This window comes from Aulonocara sp. 'chitande type north' Nkhata Bay, linkage group LG12, assembly GCF_057382095.1.
Source record: "Aulonocara sp. 'chitande type north' Nkhata Bay isolate Kocher_YH1m ecotype deep benthic linkage group LG12, A_spYH_male_GT1.1, whole genome shotgun sequence".
Lineage (NCBI taxonomy): Eukaryota > Metazoa > Chordata > Actinopteri > Cichliformes > Cichlidae > Aulonocara > Aulonocara sp. 'chitande type north' Nkhata Bay.
In genome coordinates, this window is record NC_141355.1 from 17,995,122 (window position 1) to 18,017,074 (window position 21,953).

At 42.3% G+C, this 21,953-nt stretch overlaps 1 protein-coding gene across 6 annotated transcripts in view; it reads left to right on the plus strand.

Annotated features, from left to right (window-relative positions):
* The window catches only part of LOC147317236 (multiple C2 and transmembrane domain-containing protein 1-like), a 138,114-nt gene that overhangs the window by 89,767 nt on the left and 26,394 nt on the right, over positions 1-21,953 (plus strand). For all 6 annotated transcript variants that reach the window (XM_086313996.1, XM_086313998.1, XM_086314001.1 and 3 more), the window contains 6 exons: positions 2,240-2,342; positions 2,793-2,895; positions 3,473-3,574; positions 4,026-4,100; positions 6,310-6,429; positions 14,107-14,223. In XM_086313996.1, the coding sequence (XP_086170122.1) occupies positions 2,240-2,342; positions 2,793-2,895; positions 3,473-3,574; positions 4,026-4,100; positions 6,310-6,429; positions 14,107-14,223 (620 nt within the window). The remainder of the gene's footprint in view (positions 1-2,239; positions 2,343-2,792; positions 2,896-3,472; positions 3,575-4,025; positions 4,101-6,309; positions 6,430-14,106; positions 14,224-21,953) is intronic.

The window sequence follows — 21,953 nt, forward strand, 5'->3', positions numbered from 1 at the left end:
CCCACTTCTTGCTGCAAACCCTTCGCCACTGTCACAGAGATGGGACCCCGGTGGTGGTGGTAGTGGTGGTGGTGGTGGGGGAGCTTTACTCAGACATTACCTGGATGATCACTGAGTGGAGCTCAAACCCGAGCGTGTAATTGGTTAAGACAGCTGCCTCTGGTGCTGGTGGCCAGTAAGGTGAAAGTTCACCATCGGTAACAACTGGCTCTCTGCAGCAACACAGCCTGCCGTGTCATTAAAAAAAAGAATATTAGAGAGAAAATGGGGGGGAAGGGACGGACTTCTGCAGAAATAATTTCCATCTCCTAATTTGGGTGATTGCATCTAGATTTAATCAGATTTGGTCTGTGGCAATGACATTATAATTGTGAATGATATGGACACTCTGGGATTATTAAGAAAGATTTTCTGCGAAAAAAGAAGTTTTTCACTGGTTTAATCATTTCAACCGTATTTAATTGTGGTTTAAAGAACAATTGCATTTAAAGAGAGACGGCGAGGTGTAAACAGAGAGGCACTGAGAAGCAGGTGCCCGAGCCTTTTTTCTTTTGTCTATTTTAACGTATCTTGTTTTCTGTAGAAGTCGTAGCTGTCAATATCCACTTGAAACACTCTACATCAATGGAGCGCCACAAACAGATATGAAAGGCAACGCCTCTGCCTCAGCATTGATCACAGTGACATTTACTTTGCACACCCACTAAATGTCCTGCCCTTGTCACAACATTTGGAGAAAATCACACTAATCGATGGCGCTCACACACACACACACACACACACACACACACACACACACACACACACACACACACACACAGATACACACACTCATTTCCTATGGCCTACAAACACAGGCGGGCACACACTTTTCAGGGGCTTTGAACTCAATCTCTTTTTTATCGAGTTTTATTATGCAACAATGCTGCTTTTCAGTGTTCAGTATTCCCAATACTTTCCCTGGAAATTTGCCAGGGAGATTTTTTTTTTTCTCGTCTTTTTACTTAATGACCCAGCCTTTTCAAGTGATAGGTTTGAAAAAAACATTCGCAGCGGCTCCCGACAGTTTTTAATAAAACATAATGATCAAAGTCAAAATTAAGAGTTTTGTTGTTTTTTTAGTTCACTGAAGGTAGGTGGGCTGGCAAACATAGGGAGCCGGTCTCGCTGTTTTCTGTGTACAAAGAATTTGAAGTGAGAGATGTTAGTAAACAAATCGGGAATATATAGGACATTACTGGTTTTGATTAGGATAGCACAGTGTGCTATTCTCAGGAGGAGGAAGCAGCTCCTTCTCTGTCTCTCTCACTTTCTCTCTACGCAGTTACATAACTGTAGTAAAGTTTTCTTGGAATTAATTAGCATTTATGAATATTCTTTATACTAAACCATATAACAATGATAAGTCTGTTTAAGTTTTAGTTTAGCAGCACTCCTTCATTTGTGATCCTTAATTTTCAGCGTGATTCAGTTCTTATAATAAATCCAAATTTGGATGTATGTTTTTACTTTTAATTACCATAAAATATTACTTGAAAACTAGTCCTCGAACTTAATCAATTTCGGTTTTTAATCATTTAAAAAAATCTTTTTAAAAGTGCTTTTATTCATCTCTCCATGTAAAAAATGCAGAAATGTTTTCTCTGTTGTTCATTCATCATATAGTTTTGACATTATGTGCTTGCGTTTACTCGTGCCATCGTGCCGCTGCTCCCCTCACTGCTGTCTTCGGAGGAGCTGCGTTTCTCACGCTCCGTGACTGGCTGCCTTTATGTTCAGCTCACAAATTCTCGGGCCTTCAGAGCACCTCGACCTCTGTGTTCTCCGCACCACCCATTTTCAAAGTCTTCTCTGGCTTTTCTCTCTCACCCTTTCCTCGCCACTGCCCAAGGCACAGTCGTCCTGAAGCTTATCTTCTAGTTGTCCATGGAGTCGGGATGCTGATAGAAATGGCTTACAGCTTTTACACTGATATACTGTTGTATAATATTGGGGCTGAAAATGAAAGAATCATTTCATTACAGCTCTGATAAGTACAGGGTATTGGAACTGTCATGTGACATAAGGGAAGGATGCTACAGTATATGTCTTAACAGTATGAGGTATTTGAGATAAACAAAGCTGTTGGAATTACTTAAGATTCTCAATTTAATTTTATCTTTTCACTTAGAAGGATGTTCTTTCCTTCTTTTTGTTCTCGTTTTATTACATTTTATTTTTATTTCTTTTTGCTTGCCAGGTAAGAGCGACCCATTCTGTGTAGTGGAGCTGAGTAACGATCGGCTGCAGACGCACACCGTCTACAAAAACCTGAACCCAGAGTGGAACAAGGTCTTCACTTTGTGAGTGACTTTAAGAGTGCCCGTATGTCTGCACGTTCATGCATGCAGGCAAAAAAGTGACACGTATCCTTGAGTAAACAGTTTCATTAAAAAAGAAAGAAGTACATAGAAATTATTCAATTTTTCTTGTGACTTTCATCAGCTCATTTGCTACTTTAAAAATATGTCCTGGACCATTTTGAGCAGTGAAAAGATCTGATCGTCTCACTTCTATGTTTAGATTTATATTTTCATGAATTTTACCAGGAAATCTATTTATAGTTATTATTTTATTTAAGTCTGTTTATATTTTTTTGACAAGTAATGAGGAAATGTGAAGCATTTGCAATATCTTGTGTTTTATTATACAGTTTTTAGCCTGTTTTCTCTGTATTTAGTATTTTCAAAAGCCTATTTGTGATGCTCCTTCAGTATGTGTACCACTGGTGTTTGTCTTTGTGTATTGTCCAGTAATGTGAAGGACATCCACTCAGTACTTGAGGTCACCGTTTACGATGAGGACAGAGACAGAAGTGCAGACTTCCTGGGAAAAGTGGCTATTCCTTTACTAAATGTGAGTCAAAGGCTTGTTTCTGTGTTTCTTTATTTTTCCGCCTCCCTTGGGAAACAAAAACTAAAAATGAAAATGAGATATAAAGAGCAGAGGTTATTTTTTGCAGCTTTTACTTATGACACTGTTATTATTTCGCGAAAGAGAAAGAGATGACAGGAGTGAGAAAAAATGGAAGAGAGGCTGAGACGAAAGAAGAGATTGATAGATGTGAAGAACGGAAGTTAGGGGATGAGAGACGATATGAAAATGACACTGATGGAGACGCTGAACAGTGTCATTTGAAAAATAAATGTATATATAGACATAAGCATCTGTCTTATATTCATAAAAATAAAGCCTGTGAAGGAACTGTGTGTATAATATACCCGTGCTCTGCTGTACAGTACGATTCCCCAGGATAGTTAATTTCTGTTTGACAGAGCTGAGCTGCAGTGGGTAATGAACAGGTACTTGTCAGAGTTGCCACAGTTGTTTTGGGTTCCCTGTCAGCGCCAGCAGCTGGGGTTCAAAGGTGGCCCGGGGAGCCGATTCAGCCGGGTATTGCCAGACAGACGCCTGTCATGTCCCTCTCCCACAGATCCAAAATGGAGAACGCAAAGCCTACGCCTTGAAAAGCAAGGAGCTGACAGGGCCAACAAAAGGGGTCATCTTTCTCGAAATAGACGTGATTTTTAATGCTGTAAGTCTTTCTTTTGCTTTTTTGAGCCTCCTCCCCGATTTTCTTTTTCTATTTTGCCCCCCACCCCCTATTATCCTCTCTTGTTCTCCCCAGCATCATCCCCCTCTTCTACGCTGCTGTTGTCTTTATTCTCTTTGCCACCCCCCTTCCCTCGCTTCCCGTCTCATCCCTCGTCCCTTGTCCCTCATCCTCGTTTTGGCTTTAATTATCGAAGACTCCCTCTCAGCAGCTTTTGTTCGCCCATTCACCATCGCTGTGTGTGTCCCTTTAGCGGCCATCTTGCAGCTTTCTCTCGCACTCTCTCTAGCCTCTGACATGGGGCACGCTCTATGCTTGTGCTGCCATGTTGTGCCAGTACACAGTCTGTTTAAAAAAAGATCTGAAACAATCAAGATATACTAATCTCTCTCTCACCATTTGCGGTTCACGCCGCCGCTTGTGTTTATTCCAGGTGAAGGCTGGTCTCAGGACGCTGATTCCTATTGAGCAAAAGTATATCGAGGAGGAGCCTCGAGTGTCCAAGCAGGTACATCATGAGCCAAACTGTGTCTTCTACCACTCCGCCTTATTTTTATCTGTGTCCACCGCCGCACCCCCTATTCTGCTTAACTGTCTGAAGCAAAACCAACAGCCCTGGTGAGTGGCATCTTGTAAAGCACAACAACTGTGTGGGCAAGATACAACAGGATGATTGAAGGAAAAACAGCATTTTGTTTCTCTTTTTTTCTCCTCCCTTTCCTCCTCTCCCTCTTCTCTCATCTCTACCCCCTCGCATCCACTCTGAGTGGTGAATAGAAATGTCAAGCTGTCAGCTCTGGGGTGCATAAGTAGATTGGCCATCCTTATAGTTGGCCCTCTTTGCCACTGCTGCTTTGCACTTCATTGTCACGCTGCTCAGTGTGGCGGCACCACAAAGAGATGAATAGTAGGGGCTGGCCCGCATCAGACGTGTCATATGAGTGACCGTTTGGGCTCAGCAGTCAGTGTTGCACCACGCACAGCCGAGCACAGCCCTGCCTAACATAGCACAACACAGACACCAGCTCCCACACCAACCTTTTGTCAGCCCTCCATCTATTCCCTTCTTTTCCTCACTGTTTCTGCCTTTGCTTTTTCTGATGATTCCCATCTTGGCCCACTCTGAGCTTTTTTTATCTCCATTTCACCCCTGACACACAGAGATGACCTATGTCAGCGTCTCGCAATGATGATGTCACTCGCTGCTTTGGAGGGATTGCCCCATGAGGACTCTTTTGTGTGATAGCAGCTCCCCTGCTGTTGCTTGCTGCTCAATGAGTAGACACGAACTAAAAATAACATAAAATACACACACACACACACACACACACACACACACACACACACACACACACTGCCTGACATCAAAGGCGAGATTTAATTCTAATTATGGTTTTTAACATAACCAATGACTTATCCACTTTCATAAGTGATCGAAAAAAATAACTACAGACTGGGATTGACATAATAAAAAATGAATAATCTCTGTTGGTGTTATAGCAAAGAAAAGTATAACATGTACATGAAGTAAACATGCTGAAGAATGTGCAAGTGGATGATTTGAACTCTGAATGTGATCCTCTGATGTGGACACAAAGTAATCATAACCATAGTTTGGCAACAAATATTGACACAGAGTGGAAACGAGTTCAAATCAGCTAGCATCAATAAATTGAAGCCACCAAACACATGAAAATCCTTATTCTAGTGCTGTAGACACATATTATATAGGCACTTTACACACACATTAAAACACACACAATTTCCCAAGGAGTAAAAGAATGCCCTGGAATATTTTTAAGTGCAAAGTGAAGCGACAGTTTTTTTCCTGTGGGAGCACTTTCCCCTGTTGGTGACCTGATTGGGTGGTTGGCGTTCTTGCTGTTATGCTATTCCCTGAATGGCTGGCAACCCAGGGGGAGACCGCAGTTAGCCAGTTCTATCTCATCTCTGGCCAAATGCCTGGAGAAACGCCCAGGGAGGAGAATCCAGGGACTGCTTTGGATTTTCTTTCTATTTTATTATTGTGCTAAACTTTATCACTAGGATAACAGAGTTAAACAAACACTGTGAGTTAGCAGTGGTGGCCGATCCATGCCAAAACGTATATCGCTGTTTAAGTAGAGACATCACATCGGCATCCTCAGGGTGCTCTTAAGTACTGTGATGTAATAGTGAATCCAAAGTGAGGTCAAAGATGCAACTGTCGAGCTGTATTACGACGGCTTCATTTAATTTTTACAAAGACAGTACAATGAGACACTTTAGGGCTAGAAGATTGCTTATTAAGACTTAATAAGAATATGTTGTGAATCAGCTATGGTGCTGATTAACATAACTTGAAAAAACTTTGGTGTTTTTTGCTAAATGGTGGTAATTTCTCACCTTAACTAAATGTGAACGAGAGAGAAAAGTGACCCCCTATAACAGTAGGTCACCTCAAGTGTCTTATCAGCGGGACTCTGACAGCTGTGCTTAGATGGATCGTTTTGCTCCCGTTTTATTTCCAACACATCTACCTGTCACACCGAGCCTCGTTCCCCCATCTGGTTGTTTACATACCGGATATACCATTTTCACAGTGAAGCAATAAATCACGCACAGCATGTTTACAACCCCATGATCCGTTCCTCGGTTTAGCACATTTTTGACCTTTAAACCCTCGCTTGCATAAACTTTTTTACTTTTTGTTGTTTCCCTTTTTGTTTTTCGCCCAGTTGCTTTTGCGCAACTTCACCCGAGTTAGACGCTGCATCATGGTCCTGATCAACGCGGGCTGCTACATAAACAGCTGCTTCGAATGGGACTCTCCGCAGAGGAGCATCTGTGCCTTTGTGGTATGTGCATGTCCCATCAAATACACAGTAAATGTGGCATACCACACATAAAGCTGCACATTTACAACATGACAGGTAGATTTGTGTGTGTGCGCGTGCGTGTGTGTAATATATGTTTATTTCTTACGTGCAGTTGCTTGATTGATGGATCGTGCTGTGTTGTTTCAGATGTAATGTAGGGAGAAATTTGTACCTAAATGTAATTGCTCCTTTCTTTTGGCACTGGAAAAATCACATAACCTGTGCCTATTGATCATTCTAAATGTATAACCATATATTTAACTGGTTGCACTTTGTGCGCGCGATAGAGACGTGCACACACCGCTCACCGAGAATGCAGGACCGTGTCTGTTAACAAAGCAAGTATCCTTCACTCATAATTTAACAGTCTAACGCAAGAGACTATTGATGTCTCAAGCACAGTCAAGCGCATCCCAGGCAGACTGTTACTCTCACTCTTAGATGTCACGCTGTGATACACTGGATTAAGTTTTTTTCTGTTCTTGTATTAATTGCACACATACACACACATGTCGTATACTTTATTTGGCACTATTGGCCTTGAGTCTCACTTACTAGGAGTAAGTGGAGGGTTGGTGTTGCAGCTTAAACACTATTTTATTAGACCCATCAGATGTCCAAATACTGAGAAAATGCAGCTACAATCTACTGAAGGGTGACAAGCTGTTCTTGCAGACAGTAGAAATTGCAGGCTCCTTCTCTCGTCGCCCACTGGCCTCGTCTTCATCCTCTCTCTCTCCCCCCCTGTCATCTGTGTCTGGTATTAAAAGGTGAAGTGTAATTGGACAGCAGAGCTATCAGTAAAACGACATTCTCCTGCAGGGCAGCGAGCGGCTGCATGGAGGTTTCTACCCCAAATATGACAGAGCAGACATTTAATCCTGTCTGGTTTAGTGTCCTGACTTAAGTAGCTACAGGACAGGTGGACCCAACTTGCCCCAGCCCTTTACCATTGGATCACAGAGCATCTTCAGCAGCAGACATTAGACATTAGCAGCATTTGGCTGGATGACATCAGTTTAATCTCTCCAGAGGGTACGTGTGCGCGCGCGTGTGTGTGTGTGTTTGCACAGCGGGTCACAGTGTCATCACAAGACACGGGTCAGAAGAGACACGGTATTGATCAGTTAACATTTTCCTCTTTGTGTGAGTGAGCACATTTGTGTGCAAGAGCTGGCTTGTGCATGTATTTTCTCTCATGTAAGACTGAGCTAGGCGGGAGTCCTTGGGTCTTATCTTTTTATAAATAAATGAATGTGTCAGACAAATAAAATGTCAAGGAATTCACCCAAAACAAGGTCACTTTAGAAATACCAATCTACATGGGGAGAGGAGAAAATATAGCCTTGGACAGCACAGCCTCTGTGTCAGCACATCCAAACAGATGTATGTGCCTTGTATAGATCCTCCCAAGTTTATTTTTTTTAACACAGTGTGTAGTATATCCATTTCTAACAGTTCCTACTATTCAAATTCTGATTGGATTCAGGAGACGAGGAACGATCTATCTGGGCCAAGGACACAGTGTTTTATAGTTTAGAGAAATTCAGAAATTTAGGTGTCATTGTAGTCCACCCACCTATCCCCGGCTCTTTTGGGAGTCTGTTAACGTAGGAGTGAGCACTTAGCTAAAAGCATCAGAGTATTTAGGGCCTCTCCTCTACACAGGTATTCCCTCCCTCCCCTCCATTTCTTCATCCCTGTCTCATTTCTCCCTTACTTTGAGGGGCCTCTTAATCACTTCACTCATCTCTTTAAGTGGGTTTTTATGGGGGGCCATCTGGCCAAGGTGGTGCATTCATGAAGGTGTACTGCTGTGTGTGATTATGGGCATGTGTGTCTGCATACATGTGCACGTGTGTTTCTGTCTGGCTGTCTTTTTTTTTTTTTAATCCAGATGTTAGACTTAACTTTCCAAACATGGCCATAGCTAGAGAGGTGAGAAACTTACCAACGTGCGCACTCCTTAACTGCTAAGTGAGCCCGGGGGGGAGCAAATTTAAGCGTGCTCGTATATATTTTGTGAACGCAAGAGTACATCATTGCAGTTGTCAGACTGTGTCACTGCTCGACACTTCTTCCACAAAAACGATCAAAATTTTCTTCATGGTCTCTTACTCTCCTTCTGCCCAATTCTGAAATACCAGCCGCATGTACACATCATCCATTAGTGCCAGCTGTGTTTAGTGTGTGCATGTGTATCGTGTGTCTAGTGTGTATGTGTGAGAAGTAGAGATATTGCATAGTGTCACATGCAGCTTTTCACTCTTTTCTCTCTCACACCCACACTGTTGTCACCCACCCATCCCGACAGTGAATCAGCCACCGTGGCAGCTTTGCCTGAGGCGTTGGCACAATGGACGGGACTGGAGTTACCTCCTGTCCTGCATGATGGGTGGTGTCTGTGTATTTGTGTGTGCGTGTGTGTGTGTCTGTGGGTGGTGTCTCCATTCCCCGTCTCAGGGTTAAGCGTCTGCTTCCTCTCTCCACACCTGCAAGCTGAGTGTCTCTCCGTTCTATCCTTCCATGCATCCCTGTTCTTCTTTATCTCTCCCTCCCCTCGGCTTTTCCCTCCCGGAGAGTTGAGGCCATTGTCGGGCTGAGCGGTGTAGGGTTCTGTTCTCCTGCTGCTGCCAGCTCTCCCCACGGCCCCTGCAAGACAAGGCTGTTATTGCCCCAGGGACCGCAGGCCTCAGCAGCTCTTCCTCCAAACAAATTTGCTGTAACTTTATCTGCAATTGGGCCCTGAATTGGGAGCAAATAGAGGCAGCTTTGTGAAGCTCAGGGAAGGGCGAGGGCAGCGAGCTGGGGGTTGTTGGGGAGGCAGGGGAAATGATACCGGGCTCTTTTATGTCAGGCAAAGTAGGACTCTTATCAGGAAGAGAGCCCAGACAAGGGAGCTACTTCTAGAGGAAACTGGAGCACCTATCACCTGCTTTGCATTTAGATAAAAATTCACCCTGCTGAAATAAAAAAGGGGGGGAAGCAAAGGCAGGTACAGAAGCAACTATTGGAGTGTATATGTGTGTGTGTTTGCACATGTCTGGCTGGTGGTTTGATACACAGTGCGAAGACACTATAGTAGTCAGCAGTACACACCACTCCAGGTCTCTTTAAATTGCTCCTTTGACTCCCCTTCAAAGAACCTGTCTAACTTTTAAAAGTTTTAAAGTTAGGGAGTTCGTCTTTGCCCACAGCAAGGGACAGCTTTGAAAGATATGCTTTCACGTTTCACTGTTCTCCTCATTTCCAAAATGAATGATAGTTGAAATGTAGTGGCACGACTAACAGAGAATACCAAGTCAGAGTTTAATCACCAGAGATGGAGACTCAACAGAAAATGTGAGGCCTTTTGATACGAAGTCGCGATACAGCACCCTTATTTCTAATTGGTACCCGTGGGAAGTTGTAGCATTGTGATCACAAATAGCACAGGCTTTATTGTATTGTTGTAACTGTGATGTTGCAAAATGACTGCCTTTGACACAACAGTTTTAGTGATTTTGAGCTTCCTTTTTTATTTCGATTGAACAGCATTAATTGTGCTGTGGATCAATGTTCTGCATGAGAACAGCAGGGGGCAGTCTAGCACCACCGAATGTTGTTGTGGGTCTGGTCAGAAACAGGACACAGTCTCCCTCCCTCTTGTTCCCTCGAACTTAACAGGACTTCTAGTTGCTATCTGGCAACACTTAGTGCCAGCATGGAAATTGATGTAAGAGAGATAAAGGGGAACTCTGAAATCCAAACTTCAGTTTCACTCCACTGAGACAGAGCAGGGGGAAGTTAGCCTGGTGTGTGGTTAATGTAAGCCAAAGCACTGAATATTACCCTCCCACAGTGCTGCGGCAAAGAGCCGCAAGGACGCGGGTTGTGTTTTGAAACAAATAAAGCAACTCTCAATGTGCCGCACTAAGTGCTTGAATAAATCATTTTGACTATCTCTTTTGTTAACATTTTTAATATAGCTTATCGTGCTTGAATATTTTAATATTAATAGAAAGCTTTAAACATTACAGCTGGAATGAAATCTTAACTACACAGATGTGTCAAAATAATTTAAGTTCTGTTTAGTGTTTTATTTTCATTTTAGCCAAAATGTTACAAATAATACTGGTGTGATTTTTGCTTTGTTAGTTTTGTAATTGTCTTTTTTAATTACGCATCTCATTTCAGTATCAGCTCATACTCAGACGTGAAGTTAGCCCATTTCAAATTTAGCCTTTAACTATATCTAAGCTGGTTTAGCAGATTTGACAGTGGAAGTCCTGATTTCACTTTGTTTTGTGACAGGTGAATAGTTTTGTTCCTGGAAATTTATCGCATTTCACTGAAGATCACTGAAGCACAAATAATGATTAGAAGAAGAGACGGACTTTTGTTTTGACTAAACGGATTTGTCGTCTAAAAGTAAATTCTTAATTTTGAATTGTTTTCAAGTTGTCACTGCCGACAGTAGTTTTGGTGGCACAATCAAATATCCATCACATAAGAAAAAAAAAAGATGTAATTATCAAAAGGTTTGATAATTACAGAAAATATTTGTTACAGGAGAAGTAAAAACAGGGTCCAAGTCACTTTTTATAACAAATAGCTGTAATGTATTTATTTACATACTCGCTAAACTAAATCAGAGAGCGTTCATAATATGAATAATACAGAAAAACATAAGCAAAGAAAGACTGTGTTCATATATTATAAAAAAAAATTACATTACCATGAATGCAGCATTAATAAACAAAGCAAGAACGGGATGAGCATTCCTCGTGTGTAGTGTTCAGATATTCACTGTGAACCATCACCGGCCGCTACATAATGTATCTGTGGCCACAAAGGGTCATTTACAAATTATTCCCGTAGACCACATCTGGAGCTTCATCTAGCTTTTCCCCCCTTTCGATCCAACATGTTTTCGTCCTTTTTTTCCCTTTTTTTTTTCTTTTCCCTCCTCTGCTATTTTCTGGTCACTGACATCCACAGCAGGCTTCTTCCCACTCCCTATTCTCCAGGCGAAAAGCAGCGAGCGACGGGGGGTGACTGTGATCGCCCGGTGGAAAGGTCCAGGCACTGTAGGGCCCCATTGCTGCCTGGCCGGTGGGCACATAGACGGTGCAGGGCCGGCCGCTGCTGAGCCGGGGTGTCCGGTTTCTCTAGCTGCCAGTCAAAACTTCACCCTCAGCCACCTTAACCACCTGGAAGAGGAATAAAGGCAGATGACAGGTTAAATAGCCTCTGACAAATAGAGAAAAGAGCAGGAATTTATTTATTTTTTTGAAAAAGAAGATTTCAATGTTTAAGAACAAACATTCGGACAGTAAAGTACAAGTTAATTTTCTGCTCTGTGATGAAAATGTGAGTGAAAAGACTACCATACAGCAAAGATTTTTAAAATGCATTGTTCTGTATTCCTACTGTAAGTGGTATTTATAGTAGAGTATAGAACAGAGCGTGTGAAGACGTTTATAAGTATGCAGTTATTAATAGCTTCTACTAGAATAGTTTCAAAGAAATGTGCTCCTCTGTTTGCTCAATTGAAGTCAACTTTCTGCACCTCTGTTGCACATTTTTGTAGTTAGAAATTGTCAGAGTGTTTATCTCCGTTGCAGATCATACAGATTTCTAAATTACAGTAATTTGGAGCAGATGGATAATTTTAGAATAGTTATATTTTGTAGGGAAAACGTGCGCAATGGTGTTATTGTGTTTGTCTGTACGCAAGTTTCTGCTGTCGAGCTTTTTCACGATCCTAACAGTGTTTTCTGATGAGTGAAGGGAAATTGTTGTGTTGCTTATTAGTATACAAATATGAATTATTAAAGAGTTTCTTTCCAGTTCTCCTACACAGCTGTATCAGAGAGAGACTCTGCGTATGTAACAAAGTAAGTTGAGCCTGAGAGAGACGGAGAAAGACTGCGATCCTTTGGGGAGATTTGCCTGTTTCACCAAGGCCATTCAGGTTTTATTTGAAGAAGAAATTTTGCTGTGAGCATTATGCAAATGTACTGGACATTTCTAATGTTTAATTTATGTCTTATATTTTTTTTCTTCCTTTTTTTTTGCTTTGTGGATTCAGCGTCTGTTAGTTAATTTTACATGGAGTTATAATTCCGCTCTAAAGTTTGGATACGAGCCTTTCGAACTTTTCCATGAAGTTGGAAAAGTTGAGGATAAAAATTTAATTTGTAAACATGGTTTTATTGAGAGGGGCATGTGTTTTGTCCGTTGTGACGTAGCAGTCGAGTGTGTCTGTGTTTTTTAATGTTTGACTGGCTTTACTACAATAACAACAGCCTGGAATGCACTATGGTGCTGAGATCTTGAACCTCTCACTCACATTAACCCTGTATTACACACATACAAAGGCAGATATTAAACAGTGTCGTTGTTGATAATTGAGCCTGCGCTCACTCTTGCCGGTGTTTGCACAACCAAACAGGATAAATCAGAATTGGTAGACAGACATTATATGAGCTTTATACAGTAATAATCTCAATTTCATCACTTTTAAAAGTTTGTCATCAACACTGATTGTTAAATAAGGTTGTCTTTCCATACACAGACTAATTAATTTCAAATCTGCTGTGCCCATATTTGAAATAATGGATTACTCGTACTTGAATTCACTGAATATGTTTCACAGCGAAAGATTAAGCATTAGGCATGGTTTGCATTTTCGGCATTTGTTATAATTGCTGCAGTTTTTTTTATTATCAGTCGCGACAAATCTCTGTGTACTTGAACATGATATTATTCGATAAGATAAATATGCTTTCGCTCTATTTATTTCTGACAGATTTTGTTTCCTGAAAAACGCCCCGTCTCAACCTTTCATTTACAATCGACAATGCTTTCTCACAATCTACACAATGCTGCCAGAAAACATCAGTCTTCCATGATTAGCAATTTTACTTTCCCACACGTATCTTCCCAACCACCGCAGTAATCTGTTGTCAGAGGCTAAAGAGTCCTGCCAAAACCAGAATACAAGGTTTTAGGAAAGGTTAATTTTCAGATGGTACTTTTCTTGTTTGGTGATGAGAGGGGAGGTATAGAGGTTATGGTTTTGGCAGATGGGTGCAGAGGAGGTTAGAGATGGGGCGAACGACTCTTTTGGGCCAAGAGAGAGGGTATTGGGTCTTGGAGTGACAGGGTTAGGGACTCGGGTTGTGGGGTGTGCGGGGGTCATCTTCTGGAGTTTGGGGTTGAGTATAGAAGGGTCAGCTTTGACGTGCTGCGGCTGAAACGGTACATGACCTCAGACTCTGAGATGATTGGCATGGACGATAGAGGCTCTGACGGCTCATACTTATCCTCCTCACCATCCTCCTCCTCCTCAACTTTGAGACCCAGAAAAATGAATCCTTAAGGGGTCATGGCGGCTTCACCCTCAGCTCACTGACACCAGGCCTACTTCTTTGTTAAAGCAAAGACTCATTTAATAGTTTTTACTGCATGGAGTTTATGATTCTGCATATGAATGTGTGTTGTTTTTTGAGTCACACATATGGCACATGTGGCCAGCTTAGATTCTCAGGAGTTTGTCTCATGAACGCCCGTATGGCGTCTTGAATATATACATTTTTAGCCCGCGTTGATCTCTCGGATTTCTTTTTGCTTTTCTTTCACAAGCAGTTTTCACGTTGTGTCTTTCAACAGCTTTTTGTCGTTGTCGTTTGGAACTTTGAGCTCTACATGATTCCTCTGGCGTTGCTTCTGCCCTTGGCCTGGACCTACATGCTCATTGCGTCGGGGAAGGACACCAGGCAAGATGTGGTGAGTAACCCCATCGCTTCTTGATATCCCTCCGCCTTTCTTTCCTTTCACTGTAAAAGCCCATTTCCACATACAATGCAGGTTAAATTCAACCACAGCTGTTTTGTTGGGACATTGATTTACTGCATTAATCATGCGATGATACATTTCCAGACATATTTGGGACGTAACATTTTGACTGCTGATGAGCATTGATGTACAGATAAGTGAGAAACAGAGGGTTGCAGTTTCCTGTAGAAATGTAGAATATACTCTCAGATTGAACTGCACGCCACAAACTTTGAACAGATTTTGAATTTCACATGTGAAAACTCTCTGCCGATTTTTTTTTTCTTTTTCTTAATAAAAATCTCCGTCTGCCACATGAGGTGCTGCATTCTCAGTGCAATCTCACATTTCTCACTTTGCCTTCTTTGAGGCAAAGAAAAGGGAGAAATAATAGGCTGTCACCTTGAGCAATGTTACGCCACTTACCTGGTAGTATATTTATTTAATTCATTTATTTTTTATCTCTTATACCAATTAAGTGATGTCAAAGCAATGTCATGGAGAAACAGACATGTTTTAATCATGGCCAGGCACATTTGGAGAGTAGAGAGTGAAAACGAGAGAGCGAGCTGGACTATGGCATGAGCGTGAACAATGAAGTGATTAATTTTAATAAGTGCCTTTTTCTCACTTGGAAATAACCAGTTAACAGACTTCCGATTTCCTTGCAGTCTTTTGCCTTCTATATGTGTATATTTATCTCTTCATAGGGATTCTATGGGTTAGATTGGATTGGATTTGGAAGAGGTATTAAATTCAGTCATCATAATGAACCAAATCTAATAGCTGTGTGTCATTGCAATATTACAGAATTAAATGTGAACTCTACATAGCATATAGCGCAGATTTATTGTTTCGTCTCAAGAGCTAATCTTCTCTATTCATAAGCTTCCATTTCCATATTTGTTCATTTAAAAACATGGCATTGAAATTAGCAAAATGATCCTTGTGTTTCTTGACAATAAACTGGCAGTTATACTCCAGTTTTTGGTTCATGTTTAAAAATCACATTTTCACTGCATGCGCTCAAGTGAAGAATTAAAGGTTTACTATTGTAGGTAAGTTCACAGACAACATAAATCATTTGCGAAGAACATAGACTTTAATTTTAGAGACACTTTTCTCACCTGTAGATGGCGACATTGCTTGCAAAAAAAAAAAAAAAGAATAGCCACACATGCCTTAAGACAAAACCTGGCATGATTATGTGTCTCTCTACCTGCTGCTTGTATTTATCCAGACCTAATGATATTTTTTTTCTGTGTACTTCCTAAGTAAAATGAGGCAACAATGGTTGCATATCCCCATAATGTGGCACTCAATTCACATTCCAATAAGTGCATGTAACTCACACTTCATGTGGAATTGCTTTTCTCTCTTGAAAGGGACTATTGTGTCTCAAGTACCTCAGGACTTGGTTGAAACCTTAAGACATGTTCATACTGTTGATTCTCATATGGCAAGCGCCTTTAAGTATGACAACAATGGTCTGCCCAGTTCTACTTAAAGGTCTTACGAGCAAAGACAAAAACTGTCAGATGTTAAAACTCGGTGTTTTAACATCTGGTGCTGTCTTACTATTTTATTATTATTGTTATTATATCCTATCCAAAAATCTCCTTTTGGAGATTTACCTGGTCAAGAAACCTGTCCAGCAGATACAATTTAGGATCTATCTGCTTCATTTTCAAAGTAGCATTTCCACACTTGATCGTGATCTTCTGTATTTACAGCATAAATGCAAACCACATAATTTGACTGACTTCAGCTGGGCTTGTTGGGATGAAAGCAGGGCGCCTTAAAATATTTCCCACCAACTAAGAACCATTTTCATTTGAGTTTAATGTCTTGAGGCTTGTCATGTAACTACTCTACTGGATTTATATGCCAAGGGTTAGACCAGACCAGGGAGTGGTTTTGCCTCTGAAGCTTGCTTTAATATCGCTGTCTTCAGAGTGTCGTTCAGACTGTCGTTCAGACTGGAGAGTGTTTGGTTGAATTCAAAGGATCATCAGGATCATCAAGAACGGGGTGTTTTAAGACACGAGAGCACCGCCTTTAACTTTGGTATCTGACCTTCTTCAGTTAAATGTCTTTACTGTCTAATATGAGCAGCATTTGGCAATAGCTTTAACTGAGTGTGTAGTGTAACTCTTACAGTTTGACAGTCTTGATATGTGTGGGTAGGAGTGTCGATGATGGCGCTGGCTTAAGGAGTTTTTGAGGAGGCTGGTGGTGAGATAGTTAGAGGCGCACTATAAGATCGTGGGATAGCACTAAAGTAAATGTGCTCTAGGTTTGTATGCAGGTGCATCCGTAATGGATGGATACTAAATATTGTTTGTGTATGTCTGATGTCAATTAGTATATTCCCTTTATTCCTAGGTTATAACAAATAAATATGAAGGACTGCAGTGTACACTCATATACATTTACACAATTCATTCCAGGTGTGTGTTTGCATGGTACGAACACGAGTGTAGAACGTTAATCTGTGTGTGCAGATACAGATAAAAGTCGTCTGTGTGTGTTTGAATCTGCTGTGCGAGTGAGTCTTTGCAGTGATGCATCTGATGAAAGTTGAAATTGTCAAAGATTGGCTCTATTAATGCCTCTTTCTTGCTGCTGTGGCAGCTGTGCACAGGTGACACAAAGAAAATTCTCTGGCGATCACTGCCCCGCTTTTGTCTCTGTTGCTGTCTCACTGCCTTCGGGTTAGTGCACGCGCAGGACCGTCTCTCCTTTCTTCATTATCAGCTCTGTGCCTCGTCCTCTCCTGATATTAATATCTCGTCTCAAATAAGACTAAAAGCAAAAGTAAGGTACGATAGAAGCGTTTGTTATTTTGCTGAAATGCTGTACACGTAGACAAACGCACACATACACTCGAATACACACATTTAGACACAAGTATCCCTCGAGTCCTGTCCCTGTTTGTTTTCAGACAGTTTTCCCCCGGTGCAGGGGGTGGGGGTGAGGAGGAGGGTGAGGGGGTCTCGTGGATTCCTCTTCCGAATCTTTATCAGGCTGAAGTCATGGACGACTCACTGTTTCCCTCTTGCACTTGGCAGAGACACTGAAAAGAATAGAAAAGAAAACAGGGGGAAAGGCTTTCTAATTACTTTAAACAACACACCAAATTAAAGCATTGTGCTGAGCTGAGCAAGGGTCAGCATCCGGAGCGCTGCGGTTTTCCAGCAGTCTGGGGTGAGGGTAATGCCAAAGGAATCTCTGCTGAACTCACTCTGAAGGTTGAGAGAGAGAAACAGAGATGGTGAGAGAGAATGAGAGAAAACAGGAAAAAAAAAAGCCCACACTTGAGTACAGACTTCCTAATGAACTGGCCTTGCTTCATCTGACGGGTTCAGCGTGCTTACCCTTCGACGCTTTTACACCACAACCACAACCCGTATCCCTGTCTATAGCGAATAAACAAACACAGTGTTCTTTACATGCTGTATTTCACCACTCAGGGTCACTGACTGTTGTGCGGTTACATGCTGCTTTGCAAACAGATCCCGGATCAGCTGCTTCTTAGCCTAGCCCCAACCTTGACCGGTACCTGCTAAGCAGTCAGAGCGTCCTTAAGAACAGCGATTAAAGGAGGCACAGCACCAGTAAGGTCCCCGACCTCCTTTCTTATCATGTAGCACTCTGACCCGTGAATGCTGACTCTCCAGCACCGTTGGCTGACCTGTATGTCATGGTGTAACGTGCTCCCTTGCTCTCTGAGCAAACAAGAGGACCCTTTTATGTTTTTGAATATTTGCTGAATATATGAGGATGATGCTCCTTTTATTTGTGCATTCAAATGTATTATTAAGAAAGACTCTTGCTATTTTTCTGCTTCTCCGTTTGCATCGCAATGAGATGACCTCTCCATCTCACGCTTGTTTGGATACCTGGGACAATTTGGAGGTTATATCTGTCCTCACACTGGGCTTTGGTCAAGCAGAGGACCGGCTGCTCTGCTGGATGAGAGAGATGGCTGCTAGATACATGTGCACGCATGTCATAGCAGCGAGTTGTATTCTTGCGTGTGCCTGCTTGCATGAATAGATGATGGGCACCGAGATTAACAAGCAGGAACACATCCCAAAAGAAATCTTTCCTTGCCGTTCTCTTGGCCCAGAAAAGCCCTTACCAGATGTTTTGAAGGTGTTAATTTCAGTGCTGGCTGTCGGAGAGGATACATATGGAACACGGTGATGTCTCTTTCTACCACAGGATGACGGGCAATTAGGCTTCGTCACACTGGAGCACCATCCTCTTTATCCCATGCTTCAGACCATTACATTGATTCACCCAATGGATCCACCAAACCATTACGGAAGAGAAGACCTTAATGGCCTGAAGATACTTCACACTTACATATACGCCTCCTGTGGCACGATAGCTGACTATGATAAGTCCGCTCTCGCCACATGGTGATTTGAATCATTCTCACAGAGCTTAGTTATTGAGGTCACAAGGATCTACTAATACTAGTTTAATATTTACTTTTCTCTGCTGTGTGTGACAGCAGCGTATTGTTCGTTAGTGTAAATAAAATCTGGTTTATTTCCAGTCAGAATTGTCACATGTTATTTGAACACTGTATCATTTTTAGAGCGAGTCTTCATTGCGATTTCTATCTGTTCTATTTTCTCCTTGATTTTGCATCTCAAAACAACTTTGCTCGCAACACTGTGCCTTGACATCTGCCCTCATTAAGAGCCACGCGCAACGCAGGTGGAGTAGAAGTAAATATTAGGAAAAGCTGGAAGGAAAAGAGAATGCGCTGCCTATTATACCTCAACTCCTCCAGGAAGTCACACCATTTTTTGCTCATAAAACTGTAACTCTGGAAAGACAAGGGGAATGAGAAAAGGAGATGGAGTGGGAGCAGGAGACAGAAAAAGACAGGGAGGCATTCAGAGAGATGGAGGCAGAGGAAAGCAGCGGTGGATGGCAGGCACTCCTCAGTGTGGAGTCAGACATGGCAGTTGGTGACAGGTGACAAAATCAAAAGGTCATGTCACTTTTAACTGGGAGCGCCTGTGCCCCGCTGATTTCCCCCGTGCCGCCCCGGCATCGCCGTGCTCATCTCTGCTGCTCTCGCTGCCTCTCTGTCTCTGCTAAACTGGCAGATAGGATGGCAGGCTGGCAGGCAGAAAGACAGGCAGCGGGCATAGTTTGAAGCGGGACGGGAGCATCGGGAGCAACAGGGATGCCACTGCAAAATCCTCCCATCCTTTTCATCATATTGCCACCCCCCTCTCCCATCCCACTCCATTTGTCTAACTCCCTTCATCACACTGAACCTTTGTAACTGTCTGTGCTCTTTGCTAACAACACCAGCAGTTCAGGGTGTCTGTCTCAGTGCCTGTTGGTGTTGTTGTTGTTATTTTGTCTTCATAGCATACCCACCCATAGCTCTTTGTTAGTGTTTTTGGTTTAAACCTTGAGCTTAAGTCTACAGATGTATGTGTTTCTGCCATACAAGACATGTAGTATGTTACTTGCTCTAGAACTCGTTAGCACAATTGAATATGAAGAACAATGAGAAAAGCTAGACTTTTTAGATCTGAGAAAGACAAATAATGCTGGAGGAGCTGCTTAATCTCTGGCTGAACACTTGGTGATTTGTCAGTAGCTAAATAGGAAAGGAAGAAGTAGCTGGTGAGTTCGAAATGTCACAAAACAAGCCCAAAAACTCAATATCTTCTAGCGTTCACGAAATTTGGTGTTGCTTTCATGAATATGGAGCTGCCCTTCTCACCCCCACCACCAGCTCCGGTAGCACCCCAGCCTCACCCCTATCCAGCCCCCTGCTGGGTGAGCCCTGGCTTGGGCAGTGCAGATGGAAGGGCCCCCCTCTGAGGGCCACGGCTCTGACAGCTTGTGAAGGGCCCGCGTGGGTCAGCCAGGCTCAGCCTTATCAGCCGCGAAGCTCTTCCCCCAGTCTGCAGAAACTGTGGTGTAGGCAATATGTGCACACATACACATGCACTCATGGACAGTGCATACCAAGCAGGGCCTTGAGATCCCCCAGCCAGCCACTCAGCCAAACCTCAGCAGCTGGAGAGGTTAAAACCCCCTCACGTATCAAAGAGGAAAAGCAGCAGGAGGAAGGAGGGAGGGATAGAGGAATGGGAGAAAAAAAGACGGAAAAAGTATATCTTCATGTTCGCTGGCGATGTCTGCCTCGCCGTCAATTCCCCACGCGGCTGTCATTGGGAAGGTGAGGAGAGGAAATAGTGGAACTCCGTACGGCCAGCAGAGAGAAGGCCGAGTTGAGAGGCAGTTTTCAGGGGAAAGGTGAAAATGATGTAGCTGCTAGTTTAGTAGTAGAATTTTACTTTTCCCCTATGGAGTGTTTGTGTGCGCTTGTTTCATTGATTCAGACAGGTTCTGTCAATTTTTTTTTCCTGCAAAACCAGGAGGATGGTGGATCATTGACTTGTGAAGTAGTATTTGAAATACTTTGTGCGCAGTGCCTCAGTCGATATAAATATTTAGCTGATTAGTCTTGTATACATTTACCATGTTTCTGTCTTTCCAGTGACCTTAGGTAAATCCTTGATTTGGCCCTTTTCTTTTATGTGAACATACTCATGATTGTCTTATCTTCTCCTATGATTTAACTTATGATCATATTTACTATCAAATTCAGCATAATGCCACAGAGCTGTGTATCCAGCAAGCAGAAGATCACAGTAATAATCCGTCTGACCCTGAGAATATGCTCTCTGTCCTTGAAAACACACTAGGGGTGCTGTTGCACCGCTGATGTTGTGCAAGAAGCTTCTCATAACTGTTCTTGAAAAACTTTTAGATATTTACCTGCACAGCTAATAGAAATAGTCCCCTCCAGCAAGAAATATCAGATCTTAATGCTCCTAATAACTCTTTCTTGTTTTTGTTTTTTTTTAAGTGCAGGCACCTAAACTGTGCATTTCGCAGGCAACCATATATGCACCAAGAATCGAAAGTTTGGTCTTGTGATGCTAAAGTTCCATGTTTTTAGCAATCATGTATCAATTACCAGTTATGTTAAAGTGATGGCACCACAGTTTTCTAGCCACTAAAATAAGGACATAATACACCACTTTTGTGATATGGATTGACTCAAAGATGACTTATCCCCATAATTGAAACCTCCACATAAACAGCAGTAGTGTACTTGTTTTCGGATTAAGTAGACGATGCACTGTTGGTTTTAACTCACAGCTGTTTTAATTTGCAGCTGGTATTTTTGCCTTGATGCAAAATACAGTAAAAGAGGCAAAAAATAATTCAGATAAAGCGCGTCGAGCATGCAGAGCATGTGTTGGAAAGGGAATGCAGCAGCAAATTAATTCTTGCAAATTAGCTCTTCGCGTTTAGGCAAAGACCAAACAGATGCATTCACACATCCAAAGCCATTCGAACTCTCAATGTCATTGCGCTCGCTTGCATTCTTTGCATGTATTTCATATTATCGCATCTATGTATGTATTTATGGGGCACAATGTAATCTGTAAGAGTAGCCTGCATCATCCCTGTATCATTTGAATGGGTCTGAATATGTTAATCCCCACCTCTGTAGATACTGAATTGACTGGAGCAGCTCTGCAGGCAATGTGAGCCCTGCGCGATCCTGTCGACAGCAAGGCTTTGATGCTGCCGTGCTGTAATGATAGTAATTCAAACAACATGAT